Below are 15457 nucleotides of genomic sequence, written 5' to 3'. Positions count from 1 at the left end.
CGTGGACAGTAGGCACACAGGGACAGAGTCCAAAGAAGGAAGGGACAAATACGGAGGATATAAAACAGAACTAAGCTGAGAGGAGAAGAGAGAGTGCAAAGCTTTCCGCATTTCACTGATCTACAAAACAAAGTGATGATGATTAGCATATTGAGCTCATTAATAGGGCAGCTTGGCCTCAGAGCCATATGGAGCATGCTATATGTATTTTTATAGACCTCTTTTTATGGACCTCCAAGACGTATGATATGTTCTAATGGTCTAGTTCAGCGTTCCTCAACTGGCGACCCGAGTTTGGCCAGTGTTTTTTTATTTATTTGGCCTCCGAAGTTTTTTGAGAAAAAAAAAATTCAATATTTTTATTGCTGGACATAATAGATTGTAAAAACAGCTCCAAGTAATTTTAATTGAAGAAACATGTTCCCAAGTATTCCCACGCATCGTAAACAAATATAAGCAAGGCTTGAAATTAAATATCTGTTTGGACTTCTTGTGGTCAATTTGCAGCGTACGTTCTGGCCCCCCCGACCATCCGCTCAAGAAAATCCCTGGTCTAGTTACCTTAGACAGAAACTAAAGTAGGGATGTTGGTGTAGGGATGTTGGTGGGGAAGGATGGGTGGGCATATTCCGCGACCATCTAGCAATTCAAAGGTTGCGTGCTTTAGTCATGTCGGGGACAACTGTAGCATTTTAGCTAAACCTTCCCCTAACTTTTTCCTAATCTTAGTTCTCCTAACCTGTTTTTGTTCACATTTTACATAAATGACCCTAACCCTTGTCGTTTGTTCTCCTAACCAACAACGTAAATATGTATATGTAAAGTGTGATACGTAAAATGGCTACCACAAAAAAGCTGTAAAAATACAAATATATTTTTGTGTCCTCTGAAGGGCGGGATGGGTTAAAACAAATTAAGTCATTCTCCTTGGTTGTTAGGATGCAACAGGCAACCTGGTCTCAGAAAAAGACGTATAATACTATACGATGTATGATAACTCATCCAATTCGTATGCTTTTGTACGACCGGGTAAGATGTTTGACGCTATACGTCCCCTAAATCGTACGATATTGTACAACCACTATTCTCTTCATAATGTAACCTAATATAATTAAATATACAACACTAAAGGGAGGAAACATGTTTCCATACCAAATCTTACAAATTGCCCTGAGACCAGGTTTACTAGGGATGGTAACGGCACAGAGGCACTTGAGGACCATTCACACTACATCAGATTGTTTTCAAATAGTTTTCCAACAGTGAGAGTAGAATAAATACTAAAAGCCAATGCGTGGTGGTGCATGTACTTTTTATTTACATATTTTTGAAAGTACTAACGTATTTAGATAGCCTGATGCCCGATCTGTTTTTGTCTTGCCGATTCCTATGGTCCTTGGCATAGGCAACAACAGGTGTTGGCTATACAGCACCAACAGATCTGGGACCAGGCTAGTAACTACGGCCAGGGAGGTGGTGTAACACTTCAAGACGAAGTCTTACCTCGAGCGGTTTTGGTGCAGGTGCGTCCGTTGCCATTGAGGGGCGGTGGGCAGCGCCCGCAGACATAGCCCGTGTAGGGTGGACGTCGGTCGATGCACTGGACCCCCAGGAAGCACGGTCGGCTGGCACACGTACCTGTCACATTGTTGTTGTTCCCTGCATGGGATGATAGCCCTAAGCCTGGAACACATAATCACTGTCATCATCCCCAGGACACGTACATATTTATCCAATTAATTCCCTTCCCCCTCGCCTTCACATGAACAGCGATGTTCACCATTTGTTTATGCTCAGTGGGATGCTGTAATCAGCTGTCAATGCCTCTGCATCGGCCACACCATGCTGTCTTCGTTTGCACATTTCGTGATTAGTCATAATTCAAATCAGTGCAGCCCCATAGATGTAAACAGCTCACAAATACCACTGACATACAGTTGCCTACCGGGGTGATATATTCAACACCGCCTGACAGATTTTATGTGGCAGAACTCGCAGTTAAATCCAAAGCTGCTACAGTTGCTAATTGCTCAAATGTCTTTGATTAAAATGCAAAGTCTGGGAAGACCAATTATATAAAGGTACTTTATAACTGAAATTAGGACTGTGGAGAAACTCTTAGTTGGCACTTTGTGTTTTGATGGCAGGAGGCTCATTACGGTGCTTCGGGATGAAAGTCTCGGAGTAATTGATTGATACACGATCAAGGTCAGAAACCCCTTGGAGCGAGCGAGAGAGAGATGTGTGTGTGTGAGACCCCGACTGTGTCCCCTGTCTTCACCTCCAGACCTGCCCTCACCCCCAATCCAACTGCATCATCTTCCCTCTACCCAGAGGCCTTCACTCCCCTCCTGGGCGCCCCTCTCACCCCCACCCACAAAGAAGAGTGATGAAAATGCCAATCGCCCTATTCGTCTTAAACGAAGCTATGTACTTCAGAACTGAAACTGCTGGTATCATTGGCACTTTTAGATGGATTCTGTCAAGTTTGACCCATAACTTCGTCCTTGTCCTTTGTTTCGCACCATGCACAGGCACCACATCAAACCACCACATCATCAAAAGTGTATTATGGCTCGACTCTGCTGTGTTACGTTGGTATTGCACGTTTCTCAGCATATCTCTATTCTGTGACGGATCTATGGAAGAGAGCAGACTGAGACCGAATGACTGTCATTGCAGTGCGGTTAGAAGCTTTGAAACGTGACACTGGCAACCCTTCTCTTTTTCCCATTTGCGTGTGCCGCACAGCGTTTCGTCTCCCTCTCAGTCTAATAAAGCATTCCATCTTCACGGTGACAAAATAGGAAAAAGAATGGACCATCTGTCTTTTATTAGGAAGTGATTTATCAGCGTTATGACTCCACATATTAAGGCTTATCGCCTGTGAATTGTGTCTCATTTTTTGACTAGGGCAGCAGAATCCACTCAGACAACGGGTGGTTTTATCGGAACGACGGGGTCGACGGGAGATGGCATATTTCGCTGTGTGCCTTTCAATCCCATCTCCAGCCCTTTAGTGTGATGATGATGACAGGCAATTTTGCAAGGCCGCTAACTGGGCTGGCTATAGCTGCCAATGCCAACGAGGTACTCAGTCGCGGAGCAATGTGACACCCCTGATGAACTATTATAGGAGCCCAGGTGTTAAACAGCCTTTTGTAGGCGATCTGAAGAGTATCAGCCAGGGGCTTTTGGGAAATACGGGGGTATGGTACACCGGTTTGTGTCAAGAACTGCAATGCTGCTGGATTGTTCACGCTCAACAGTTTCCCTGTGCGTGTCAAGAATGGTCCACCACCCCCAAAAAAAACGTCCAGAAAACTTGACAAATGTCGGAAGAATTGGAGTCGACATTGGCCAGCATCCCTGTGGAACGCTTTCGGCACCTTGTAGAGTCCATGTCCCGACGAATTGAGACTGTTCTGCGGGCAAAAGGGGAGGGGGGGTATGCAACTCAATATTAGGAAGGTGTTCCTAATGTTTGGTGTACTCAGGGTACTTGCCAGTTTTTTGTCCATTCTTCGACGGTGTATGTAGAGCTGGGGCCTTGACAGGTGCCCTGTTGGCCTCTGGAACTCCAGGCATGTTGGTTTGTGGGAGTCCAGGCTGATTGGTCGGTGGGATTCCAGGTCGGCCAGTGTCCATCCTGGGTGGATTGTGTTGGTCTGGTCTGTTGTTGGGTGAGGACTTAGAGGTGGTGGTGGTGGTAGGGACAGTGGTGGGTCCAATGCTGGGGACAATGGGGATTGACCGTACAGCTGCTGTTGTGTTAGAGACAGATGTGGACACATGGAGAGAGTAAGAGGTGGACTTCGTAACACCTCAGCGCTTTTATGATGCTGGGAGAGAGATAGATAGAGGACACTTCATGTTCAGAGCCAAATGTTTGTCTTATGCTGTCACACAACCAATACTGTTTTTATTAAAAACATTTCATAGAAACTTCTCACACTCTATTCAAGAATGTTGGTCCACAGTTTATCAGCTCTTTTTTTTTACAACACTTTTCATCTCACACCTACACCGCTAGAAATCACAGCTCCACAATAGATCTGCGAGCAGCAGATTTGTGTAAAAAAAGATGTTTTTAAAAAAGAAAGAAAAGCAGAGCAGGAGGAGAGAGAGAGAGAGAGACTGTGTGATTGATGATGGCAGAGTGGAGCGATGGCAAGTGAAATAAACCTGGCAGTGTAACTCCTGTCGAGGCAGCATGGCACTGTAATAAACAAAGCAGAGGACCACTCAGTCGAAACTCATCGCTCAGAGGCAGAAAAAGGATCAAGGAGAGAGAAAGACTAAGATGCTTGGGAAATAAAAGAGGGATGTTGGTGGAAACATGGCATGGCTTTTCGGTAGCAAAATGGTAACTAAGTGTATGTGTGTGTATGTGTGTGTGTGTGTTCCCCAGCTTCGCCCCTGCTCCACCTACCCCTGTTCTCCTTAGCCCTGTACCCCTCGCCCTGTTCCGCTTAGCCCAGAAACCCATTGCCCTGTTCCCCTTAGCCCGGTTCCCCTCGCCCCGTTCCCTTTAGCCCTGCTCCCCTTAGCCCTGCTCCCCTCGCCCTGTTCCCCTTAGCCCTGTTCCCCTTAGCCCTGTACCCCTCGTCCTGTTCCCCTGTTCCCCTTAGCCCAGAAACCCCTCGCCCTGTTCCCCTTAGCCCTGTTCCCCTCGCCCTGTTCCCCTTAGCCCTGCTCCCCTTAGCCCTGCTCCCCTCGCCCCTGCTCCCCTTAGCCCTGTTCCCCTTAGCCCTGTACCCCTCGTCCTGTTCCCTGTTCCCCTTAGCCCAGAAACCCCTCGCCCTGTTCCCCTTAGCCCTGTTCCCTCGCCCTGTTCCCCTTAGCCCTGCTCCCCTTAGCCCTGCTCCCCTCGCCCCTGCCCCCTTAGCCCTGTTCCCCTCGCCCTGCTCCCCTAGCCCTGTTCCCCTAGCCCTGTTCCCCTTAGCCTGTTCCCCTCGCCCTGTTCCCCTAGCCCTGTTCCCTTAGCCCTGGTCCCCTTAGCCCTGTTCCCCTTAGCCCTGTTCCCCTCGCCCTGCTCCCCTAGCCCTGTTCCCCTAGCCCTGTTCCCCTTAGCCCTGTTCCCCTCGCACTGTTCCCCTAGCCCTGTTCCCCTCGCCCTGCTCCCCTCGCCCTGCTCCCCTAGCCCTGCTCCCCTCGCCCTGTTCCCCTCGCCCTGTTCCCCTTAGCCCTGTTCCCCTTAGCCCTGTTCCCCTTAGCCCTGTACCCCTTGTCCTGTTCCCCTGTTCCCCTTAGCCCAGAAACCCCTCGCCCTGTTCCCCTCGCCCTGCTCCCCCTAGCACTGTTCCCCTCGCCCTGCTCCCCTAGCCCTGTTCCCCTAGCCCTGCTCCCCTAGCCCTGTTCCCCTAGCTCTGTTCCACTCGCCCTGTTCCACTCGCCCTGCTCCCCTAGCCCTGTTCCCCTAGCCCTGCTCCCCTAGCCCTGTTCCCCTAGCCCTGCTCCCCTAGCCCTGTTCCCCTAGCCCTGTTCCCCTAGCCCTGTTCCCCTAGCTCTGTTCCCCTAGCCCTGTTCCCCTAGCCCTGTTCCCCTAGCCCTGTTCCCCTCGCCCTGCGGCCAGGCGGTAGATCACTCTGTATTCAACCAGGCCCCACACCTCATCTCACCTTACATGACCTTGTCTCGCCTCAGCTCTGTGCTCCCTGCTCACCCAGGCCCCACACCTCATCTCACCTTACATTACCTTGCCTCGTCTCAGCTCTGTGGCCCAGGCGGTAGATCACTCTCCATGCTCCTTCCATGCTCTCCCCCCTCACCGCACCTAGCCCTGTTCCCCTCGCCCTGTTCCCCTCGCCCTGTTCCCCTCGCCCTGTTCCCCTCGCCCTGCTCCCCTCGCCCTGCTCCCCTTAGCCCTGCTCCCCTCGCCCTGTTCCCCTAGCCCTGTTCCCCTTAGCCCTGCTCCCCTCGCCCTGCTCCCCTAGCCCTGCTCCCATCGCCCTGTTCCCCTTAGCCCTGTTCCCCTTAGCCCTGTTCCCCTTAGCCCTGTACCCCTCGTCCTGTTCCCCTGTTCCCCTTAGCCCAGAAACCCCTCGCCCTGTTCCCCTTAGCCCTGTTCCCCTCGCCCTGTTCCCCTTAGCCCTGCTCCCCTTAGCCCTGCTCCCCTGCCCCTGCTCCCCTTAGCCCTGTTCCCCTCGCCCTGCTCCCCTAGCCCTGCTCCCCTCACCCTGCTCCCCTAGCCCTGCTCCCCTAGCCCTGCTCCCCTCGCCCTGCTCCCCTAGCCCTGCTCCCATCGCCCTGTTCCCCTTAGCCCTGTTCCCCTTAGCCCTGTACCCCTCGTCCTGTTCCCCTGTTCCCCTTAGCCCAGAAACCCCTTGCCCTGTTCCCCTTAGCCCCGTTCCCCTCGCCCTGTTCCCCTTAGCCCTGCTCCCCTTAGCCCTGCTCCCTCGCCCTGTTCCCCTTAGCCCTGTACCCCTCGTCCTGTTTCCCTGTTCCCCTTAGCCCAGAAACCCCTCGCCCTGTTCCCCTTAGCCCTGTTCCCCTCCGCCTGTTCCCCTTAGCCCTGCTCCCCTTAGCCCTTAGCCCTGCTCCCCTCGCCCCTGTTCCCCTCGCCCTGCTCCCCTAGCCCTGCTCCCCTAGCCCTGCTCCCCTAGTCCTGCTCCCCTCGCCCTGCCCCCTAGCCCTGTTCCCCTAGCCCTGTTCCCTCGCCCTGTTCCCCTCGCCCTGTTCCCCCGCCCTGTTCCCCCGCCCTGTTCCCCTCGCCCTGTTCCCCTCGCCCTGTTCCCCTAGCCCTGTTCCCCTCGCCCTGTTCCCCTCACCCTGTTCCCCTCGCCCTGCGGCCAGGCGGTAGATCACTCTGTATTCAACTAGGCCATGATCCTTCCATGCTCTCCCCCCTCAATTCTCCTCACCTCAGCTTTAGGCTCAGGCAGTACTGTTGATCCCTCTGTATTCAACCAGGCCCCACACCTCATCTCACCTTACATTACCTTGCCTCGCCTCGCCTCAGCTCTGTACTCCCTGCTCACCCAGGCCCCACACCTCACCTTACATTACCTTGCCTCGCCTCAGCTCTGTACTCCCTGCTCACCCAGGCCCCACACCTCACCTCACCTTACATTACCTTGCCTCGCCTCAGCTCTGTGCTCCCTGCTCACCCAGGCCCCACACCTCACCTCACCTTACATTACCTTGCCTCGTCTCAGCTCTGTGGCCCAGGCGGTAGATCACTCTCCATTCCACCAGGTCATGCTCCTCTTCCATCTCCCTGCTGCTAGCCAGGCCCCTTACCTCATCACTGCCTTCTGCCATGCTCCTTCCTCCCAGCCCTACTCTCTGCTCCCTCCTCTGCACCCTTCCAGGTTCCCACACTTCACCTCTAATGGCCTTTGTCAGTTAGCTGTCACACCTGAGGTGCTGCGGCAGCACTCTAAGCCCGGGGCCAGGTGTCAGGATACACTCTGCTCTGCTCTCCCTCAGGGAAGAAGTGCTTCACCAATTAACTCAGCTAAACACCCAAAAATAATATATGGAGGGGGTTTCTGGTTTCCATTGGACATGCATCCCTGTTGGTTATCATGTGAGCGGTTCAAAGTGCGGTGGCAATTATTATTCCCATTATTGTTGTGTGAGTAATGTTATCCAGATATGGGAATTGTGGAATGCTGAGCTGGAATGTCGTATTGTTTCCGTGTGTCACGTCAAAGATAACAGTGACGGTCTGGTCTTCCCACAGTTACCGGTCCATGCAGCTTTACGTTTCCATCCACTTCCATATTACAGGTGGGAGAAAGTTGCAAGTACCTCTGGAACGTCTTTGTAACATGTCTTATATTCATATCAAATCAATCCCTTTTCCACATTGACAAACAAGGCCCACAGTCTGTTTATATGGGAGTGAATTGGCTAACTGATACAGTAGTGTGGTAGCACTAGTGATTTGATTGGCCATGCCTACCTGTTGATGTAAAAAGTGTTGATAAATACATTTGATTGATTGACCATGCCTACTTGTGCAGGTGGTCCCATCTCTCAGCATGCCGTGGGGACAGCCTCCACACCTGTAGGAGCCGAAGCTGTTGAAGCACTGGACTCCAGGCAAGCAGGGGGTCCTCTCACACTCATTCACATCTTCCTGACAGGTAGCGCCTACACAGAGTCCCAGAGACGGACAGACATTATTACAACAGACAACACAAAGCCAGACAGCCAAAGTCCATTACTACAACAGGTAGCCCTTATACCCACAAAGACAGACAGCCAAAGTCCATTACTACAACAGGTAGCCCTTATACCTACAAAGACAGAACGACAAGGTCCATTACTACAACAGGTAGCCCTTATAACCACAAAGACAGAACGACAAGCTCACAGACAAAAAGACACAAAAAGCCAAGGTCTGAGTCAAGCTCACAGACATAGAGACATAGAGCCAAGGAAGCCCAATACAACAACAGAGAGTTCATGTATTTTCAGCCGGTGACGTGCGGTCAGGGCAGGCACAATGAATGAAAGAAGAACTGCAATGAAAAATAAATAAACATACATTTTTATCAATAATAATTTTTGTCGTCATTCATTTTTCTTCTGCATGATAAAATCCATTTCTGAACACGCGCTTTCCGAACTTGCGGTGATCTGCTACAAAAGACACAAGTAGGCCAAACTCCAAACTCAAAGCAAGGCACTTATGGGAGTTATGGGACAGGCAGGGGGACAGCCAGCTCCCGGCTGTGGACGTCACACGTCATCTGCCAGTTACGTTCGTTTTACAGCGAGATAAAGTAAGCTGATCGGCATGGCTAACATATTGCATCTGAAACCGTTTTCAAAGTTGAATCTTCTAGCGAAACAGCGGGTGATAAAAGGGATCGACGACCAACACAGAAAACAACACAATAACTTCAATATGAGTGGCATCAACGGAAAGACTGACTCTGTGGCTGCGCTGCTAACAGCCGACTCGACTACTTCCCCTGCCTGCTTCTTCACCAGCGACAGCGTGTAGACGAGAGCCGGGTTACGGCGACTTGAACAACTTGCACATAGCACTCAACAAGCATGAGAAGTCTAAGTCTCATATCCAAAGCCAGGTAGTTCTTCAAACATGTGGCAATGAATGAACACCGGAGATGTTCAGGGTGCACAGAAAGAGAACCGAGAGATTTCGAAAGACCTGCTTAAACAATGCTACGTCACGCTACCTCGGTGGGAGTGGGCATTCCGTGCCGACGATGAGAGCGCCAGCTCATCAAACAGGCCCAGGGGCCCCTATGTGGAACTATTAAACAGTTAGCAACCCATGTAGAGACTGACAAATTGTTCGTTTTTTTACTCATATGATGGAATTTTCTATGTAAAATTGCTTCTTCCGTGTTCTGCAGAACAAAGTGATGGATATTGGCATATGCTTTATCAGTATCAGAATCACAACGAAAGCACTGGAAGGGCAGCGACAAGACTTTGATCGTTTCTATGACCTGTGAACTGGGCCTGGAGGTATGCGAAAACTCAACAGTCGATCAGAGTAGAGAGGGGGCTAATCTACTATAACATAATGGACAATATCAATGTACAGACAAGAGCTTGTCTAACCTACGGGATACAAACCCAGTTCCCCCACGGGTGCCACCAACGTCTTAAGACCATTGCCATCATCAGACCGACTTTTAAAACCGAGGGCCAACTGGGACGAGTGTTACAGTTCAGTCACTGATGACTTAACCCAGAAGTACAGACGGATGGACTTTGTTTACGCGTGCAAGTGTTTATTTACAGTAGTGCCGTCTACTATTATTACATTGCGTGTCTATTGTGTGAGGACAGAATATCTCTCTCAAATCGGTAGTGCTGACTACCATGTTGCGTTTGCAGGCGCTGTCACAAGTAGGCCTTTTCGCTGGCATTTGGGTTGCTGTCCGTGGTGCTGAAAGTCGCCTGTTTGTGCAGGGCAGTAGTTGAGAGGGGCACAACCTATTAGGGCCTGTGAGGGCGTGTGTCCAAGGGTTAAGCCGCCTACCTGATGCTGTTTGATGGATGGTTGTGGTTGTTTGATGGTTATCTTTGTGATCGTGTCATACCGATAAACACCGTAGCAATAATCCACTTTATGAGTGAGTGAGTGAGTGAGTGAGTGAGTGAGTGACAGGGACCAGGGGGGGGCCTCAATAGAAAGTGCCTGCACGCCGTCAGACCTCAACGCACGTCACTGTTTTCAGCTCTTAGCTACTCCCGACGCCCACTTCACCTCACCCCTGACCTTTCAACACTTACTAGTTACACACACAGCCTAGAGGGAGTGATCAGGATGCTTGGAACTAGCCTGCAGCTGTTTGTTAACCCACGACAGCACAGCTGCTAGTGGTGAACGGGGAGGGGGTAAAATATATCAGATCTCTGACAGTGTCAATACACAGTTCTGGGTTTCTCTGCCTTTGTGTGTGTGCACCTGCGTGTGTGTTCCTGTAGCCTTTACCTCTCAGGCCTGCAGGGCATTCACAGAGGAAGCCATCAACGGTATCAACACACCCCCCGGCACCGCATGGAGCCGAAAGACACGCGTCAAAGTCCTCCTGACACAGGACCCCTCCTATCCCCTGGGGACACGCACACAGGTATTCTCCGCTGCCCGCCGGGAAGGCCACGTTGGTCACGCACGTCCCGCCGTTCAAACACCCACAAGGTTTCACAGCCACCTGAAGAGAAGAGACAGACGGAAGGACAGACAAACAGCTGTTGCCTACATAGCTTTCAACATAGCCAATTAAATGGCATCATACTCAGCCTGTTATAGGAACAGAATAGCTTCATATGGTCTCCTTAATCACAGCGTATGGCTATTTTCACTTTCCCTAGATCCTCAAGTCTTCTCACTGCTAATAAAGAGATGAATACCCACTCTGACTCTACAATACCCTCAGACAGGAAACCACCATCTGCTTCCAGCTCTCTTATGATCACGGAAAGAGATCCTCGTATTACTGTTTTATACCATGGGAGTTGAGGGTGATTATCAGCATCATATCAATGACTTCTTTATTGCTGTCCGTGCCAAGCCAGACCTGGGCTCACAGGCTAAGGTGCAGATACTGCAGCTGTCTCACAGCTCTGGGGTAAACGGTTTTATAACCACATGACCAACTATGGGCATGAACCTGGGAATGACAAAACCCTGGGTTTTCAACTTGTTGTCACACGCATCCCATGGTAACCAGTGTCCTCTCCAGCTCTAAGCAGACGGACGTCACGTCAACAGAGGATAAGCACGTACGGAGGAGCTATGGTGTGGAGAGAAACACATCCGTGATGAATGCATGTGTTGACTGAGGTCTGTTTTCAGGCTTTGGGGGCTAAACGGTGGTGCACCACCCACCAAGGGAGGGAGGGAATGAGGGAGGTAGGAATAAACTGTTTACAAGTCACTCCCTCCCCCTTTTCTCACCTCGACGGTGTAGCTGCTCTGGGCATTGCACTCGTCGGACAGCGTGAACTCGAAGCTCTGCCGAGACTTCCCCTGTGTCTCCACTGGATGGACTTTCCAGATGAGGAGGCCGGCGGGGGAGAGGCTGGCGTCGGGAGGGCCCTGCTCCAGGAGGAAGAGGAGCGCCGAGCCCTCGGGGTCCGCCGCCGTGAACTGGAACACAAAGTTCTCCCCCGCGAAGGTGCTGAGGCCCCCCTGAGGCTGGTGCAGGATGGGGGGCTGGTTGACTGTGGGTAGGGGAGAGAGAGAGAGAGAGAGAGAGAGGTACAGACAAAAGATAAAACAGTCAAAAGTATTCTCTTTTTATCCACTGTGGTTGACAGACGGTATTCATTATTGTACTCCAGCTGTTTGAGAGGTTAGTTCCGAGCACACAGGGAAATTGAGGGGGAACTGGTGTACTGTAGTCTACTACAGAGAGCATCACTGACACTGTGAAGCCCCAAAGGGGTGTCACAACATGTTAGTGTCCGGGGTGGGATGGAGGGATGGAGGAAGGGAGGGAAGGAGGAAGGGAGAGAGAGAGGATTGGGGATGGCGGGAGGGAGAGGAGAGGAAGAGGGAGGGGGTGAAGGGTGAGAGGGAGGGGTACAGTCTCTCTACAGGGACACAGAGACATGTGAAGACAGGCTCCTCTGTTGCAGAGTGCATTTAGACAGGTCCTGACAGGTAAAGAAACAGAGCCCCTGCAGATGGCCTGCTCTCCTTTGATCTGACACTGGGACAGAGACTGATGACACAGCTAATGGGACCAGACATCTTCCTCAGAGCTGAGACCTAATGACATAGACAGTAACACAGGGACAGGCTGCTTCAGAAACACACAGCCCCCGAGAAGAGAGGAAGGCAGGGCCTGTTCGAGGCCTACTAAGAGACTATTTTCTCATGTGTGTGTGTGTGTGTGTGTGTGTGTGTGCCTGTGCATGGGTGTGTTTGCAAGTATAAATCCAACAATTTAACCTTCAAAGGGAAATCTGTTCAAAGCCCATAAATGAAACTTCCTGACCTCTAACTCAACTAAAAGAGAATCATGTCATCTGAGTCATAAAAGTCATAAAACTCCAAAGTTCTCCACTCCATCAAATGTACCCTGTGCCAATCATGATCAATCTTGTCTGACGGTCTATTATTAATCCCTATTAGACGGTGTTAATGAAGTGAACCATGCAGCGCAAAGATATAGGAAGCATCTGTAGCCCTGGGCGGGTGGGTGTGTTGCAGGCCGGCAGGCAGACTGTAAATATACCTGAGGAGGGGTAGAAAGAGGGGGGGTGAGAGAGAGGGAAGGAAGGAGAGAAAAGGGAGAGAGAGAAGAAAGGAGAGAAAATGGAGAAAGAGAGAGATTGTCTCTCCTCTCTATACCAGTGTGACAGACCCCCTCCAAGTGAAAATGAATGACCGTGATCAAGAGCACCGCTATCTATCGTTTCCTTCTATCATTCCTCAAGACGGTCACCTACCACTTTAGTCTTTGCCGAGAATTTGAATTGCATTTCTTTGATCCTTCGCGTCCTCTCTCCTCGCCTCCTTCTCAAAACCCATTGGATGAGATCAAAGGGGAGGGAGATCTGACCTTCTCATCGAATGGTTTTTGAAAAGGAGGAGAGAGGACGCAATGAATCAAGGATATGCAATTGATATTCTCCGATTGACAACATGTTGATCCTTTTTCAAACCTTACATGCCGATCACGGTCACCATAGCTGTTTGCAGTCTGTTGTATCAGTGTGTAGTTTGAGACTTTTCAAGCATATTTTGTTCCACAATATTCAGCAGTAATTTCCATTTGACGGATTTGATTTACCTTCATTTACGGACCATGTGAATTTGGATGTGTTTGGATTACAGAGGAGGCAGGGGCTGGCAGGATTGGAGTCTCCTTTAGCAAAACACATTCCATCTATATTGCATGTCCTCTCCTGACAGAGAGAGACAGAGAGAGACAGAGACAGAGACAGAGACAGAGAGAGAGAGAGACAGAGAGAGACAGAGAGAGACAGAGAGAGACAGAGACAGAGACAGAGAGAGAGAGAGGGTGACAGAAAGACAGGAAGGAAGGAAGGAAGGAAGGAAGGAAGGAAGGAAGGAAGGAAGGAAGGAAGGAAGGAAGGAAGGAAGGAAGGAAGGAAGGAAGGAAGGAAGGAAGACATTCACTGTTACTACATTTACTGAGATGATACATAGGAATAAAAAGGTTCAAGGAAGAGTGTGTGAGAGATGAACTTGTACAAATTTATGAAGCAACAATTTTTTGATAAAGTGTCATGCAATATGATCTTCTCAATGTTTAGCACTAGGACATGTCTGAGCCTCCCTCTGGAGACCATAGAAGAAAATCACAGCAGGAAATGAACAGAAAACAAACACTAACAAATCCATATCTTCCAAAATGTAACTCAATTTGATTAAAACATAATTGGCAGGAGCAGCTACAGTAGTCCCCTGTGTGTGTGTGTGTGTGTGTTTGTGCTTGCGTTCCAATGTGTGTGTGTGTCTGTGTGTGTGTGTGTGTGGGGGGTGCGTGGTGTGTGTGTGTGTGTGTGTGTGTGTGCGTACTGTATGGTGTGTGGGGAGGACATTCATAACATCTGTGGTGTAGAACAAACATCCTTGGACGTAGGGAGCTCTGAAAGTGATGTTGTGAGTGTCTGTTTTAGTCATCCTAGAGACAACCGGTATTCCAGAGCCTGGTTTCCACTGTACAGTAAACCCAAGAGTAAAGATGTACAACAACACTTCACTAAACATATTGCACAGCATGTTCAACAACAGCTACCCTGCAGACATTACGAGACAGCCTGGTTTTCACTTCTTCTCGTTATACGAATAGCTTACGCCTTTCTCAGTGGTGAAGAGTTGTCCTAATACTGCATGGTTCTTGAGGAGATACACTGCGTCTTTTAGGGGAAATATGAATGTGTGTGTGTGTGTGGTCGTGCATGCATGTGTGCGCGGGTTTGTGTGGTGTATAGTAGTTACCTTTAACTTACAGAGTCCGGAGTGGGTTGGTTCACACACCTGGCACACACCATCGTAGATTGTTAGCAACTTAGGCTCACTGTACTGAGAGCCGTCATTGGTCACCTGAGACAGGAAGGAACAACACTGTAACCAAACAATACTCAACACACTCTAGTGCTAACCAGTTTCAGACATTCATATCAATTAGGAGGGCTTCCGTGTCTTGAGCTTGGTATGGATGGACAAATGGTTTGGTGGTTTAGCTAAGTAAATTATTTACGATGATTACAGAAGGTTGAAGCTCACATACTGTAAAAAAAACAAAAAACAACAACATAAAAACAATTTGATATAGGATTTGAAATTCATGCTTATGCACACTTAGACATTTTCACAGCATCCAATACAAATGTACCTCACACTCCTATGGGATGGGTGACTCAAGCTCCCCTAAACCTTGTAGATTAATGGCAGAGCCAGGGCTAAGGTAGGTAATATTGGGCTCATCTTCTAAGCCCACTTACCCAGGCTCACATAATCCACTTCAGCAGACAGACCTGACTTTGGGCTAACCTTGGGGGTGAGGAGAGAGGCCCCACGGCTCTGTCTCCTACATTGAGATTTATGCTAATGTCTTCTAATACGGCAGTAAACAAACAGCGATCCCAAACCACTCAGGGACATGCTGGAACATGATATATAGGCTATAGAGCAGGCAAGGAGAAGGTCAGGAATAGGGCAAAGCAGAAGACTTCAAGTTGACTTTAAAAACAAGTGAGCCATAATCACAGTTTCTTGCAAGGAAACGAGGTGACTTTCCATGCGCTTTAGTAAAATGAACGACGCAACGAATGAACTTGATTGATATAACTATATAATACTGTAAATAACTTTACCTTGACTTCCCAGCGAGCATAGGGTTTGTCATCCACCATAAAGTCGACAGAGTTGAGAGTCATCATGCTGTTCAGCGAGGGGACAGAACAGTCTAAAGCCTTGGAGCTCAGGAAGGTAGCTCTGGTCCTCTGCTTCTCTCGTGGAACCCGCTCACCATTCAGGTACTAG

The 15457-nt window shown here is 49.8% G+C and overlaps 1 protein-coding gene across 1 annotated transcript in view; it reads right to left on the bottom strand.

The window, feature by feature from the left end:
• The window catches only part of si:ch211-246m6.5 (von Willebrand factor D and EGF domain-containing protein), a 48628-nt gene that overhangs the window by 12072 nt on the left and 21099 nt on the right, over window positions 1-15457 (bottom strand). Inside the window, exons 17-24 of the mRNA XM_029660244.2 lie at window positions 15289-15453; window positions 14411-14515; window positions 13236-13350; window positions 11393-11658; window positions 10427-10646; window positions 7963-8100; window positions 3507-3764; window positions 1504-1683 (exon numbers count right to left, since the gene is read on the bottom strand). Of these exons, the coding sequence (XP_029516104.2) occupies window positions 1504-1683; window positions 3507-3764; window positions 7963-8100; window positions 10427-10646; window positions 11393-11658; window positions 13236-13350; window positions 14411-14515; window positions 15289-15453 (1447 nt within the window). The remainder of the gene's footprint in view (window positions 1-1503; window positions 1684-3506; window positions 3765-7962; window positions 8101-10426; window positions 10647-11392; window positions 11659-13235; window positions 13351-14410; window positions 14516-15288; window positions 15454-15457) is intronic.

Source organism: Oncorhynchus nerka, linkage group LG5, assembly GCF_034236695.1.
Source record: "Oncorhynchus nerka isolate Pitt River linkage group LG5, Oner_Uvic_2.0, whole genome shotgun sequence".
NCBI lineage: Eukaryota > Metazoa > Chordata > Actinopteri > Salmoniformes > Salmonidae > Oncorhynchus > Oncorhynchus nerka.
Note: the sequence above shows the minus strand (reverse complement) of the source record. Positions and strands in the feature narration are given on the sequence as shown.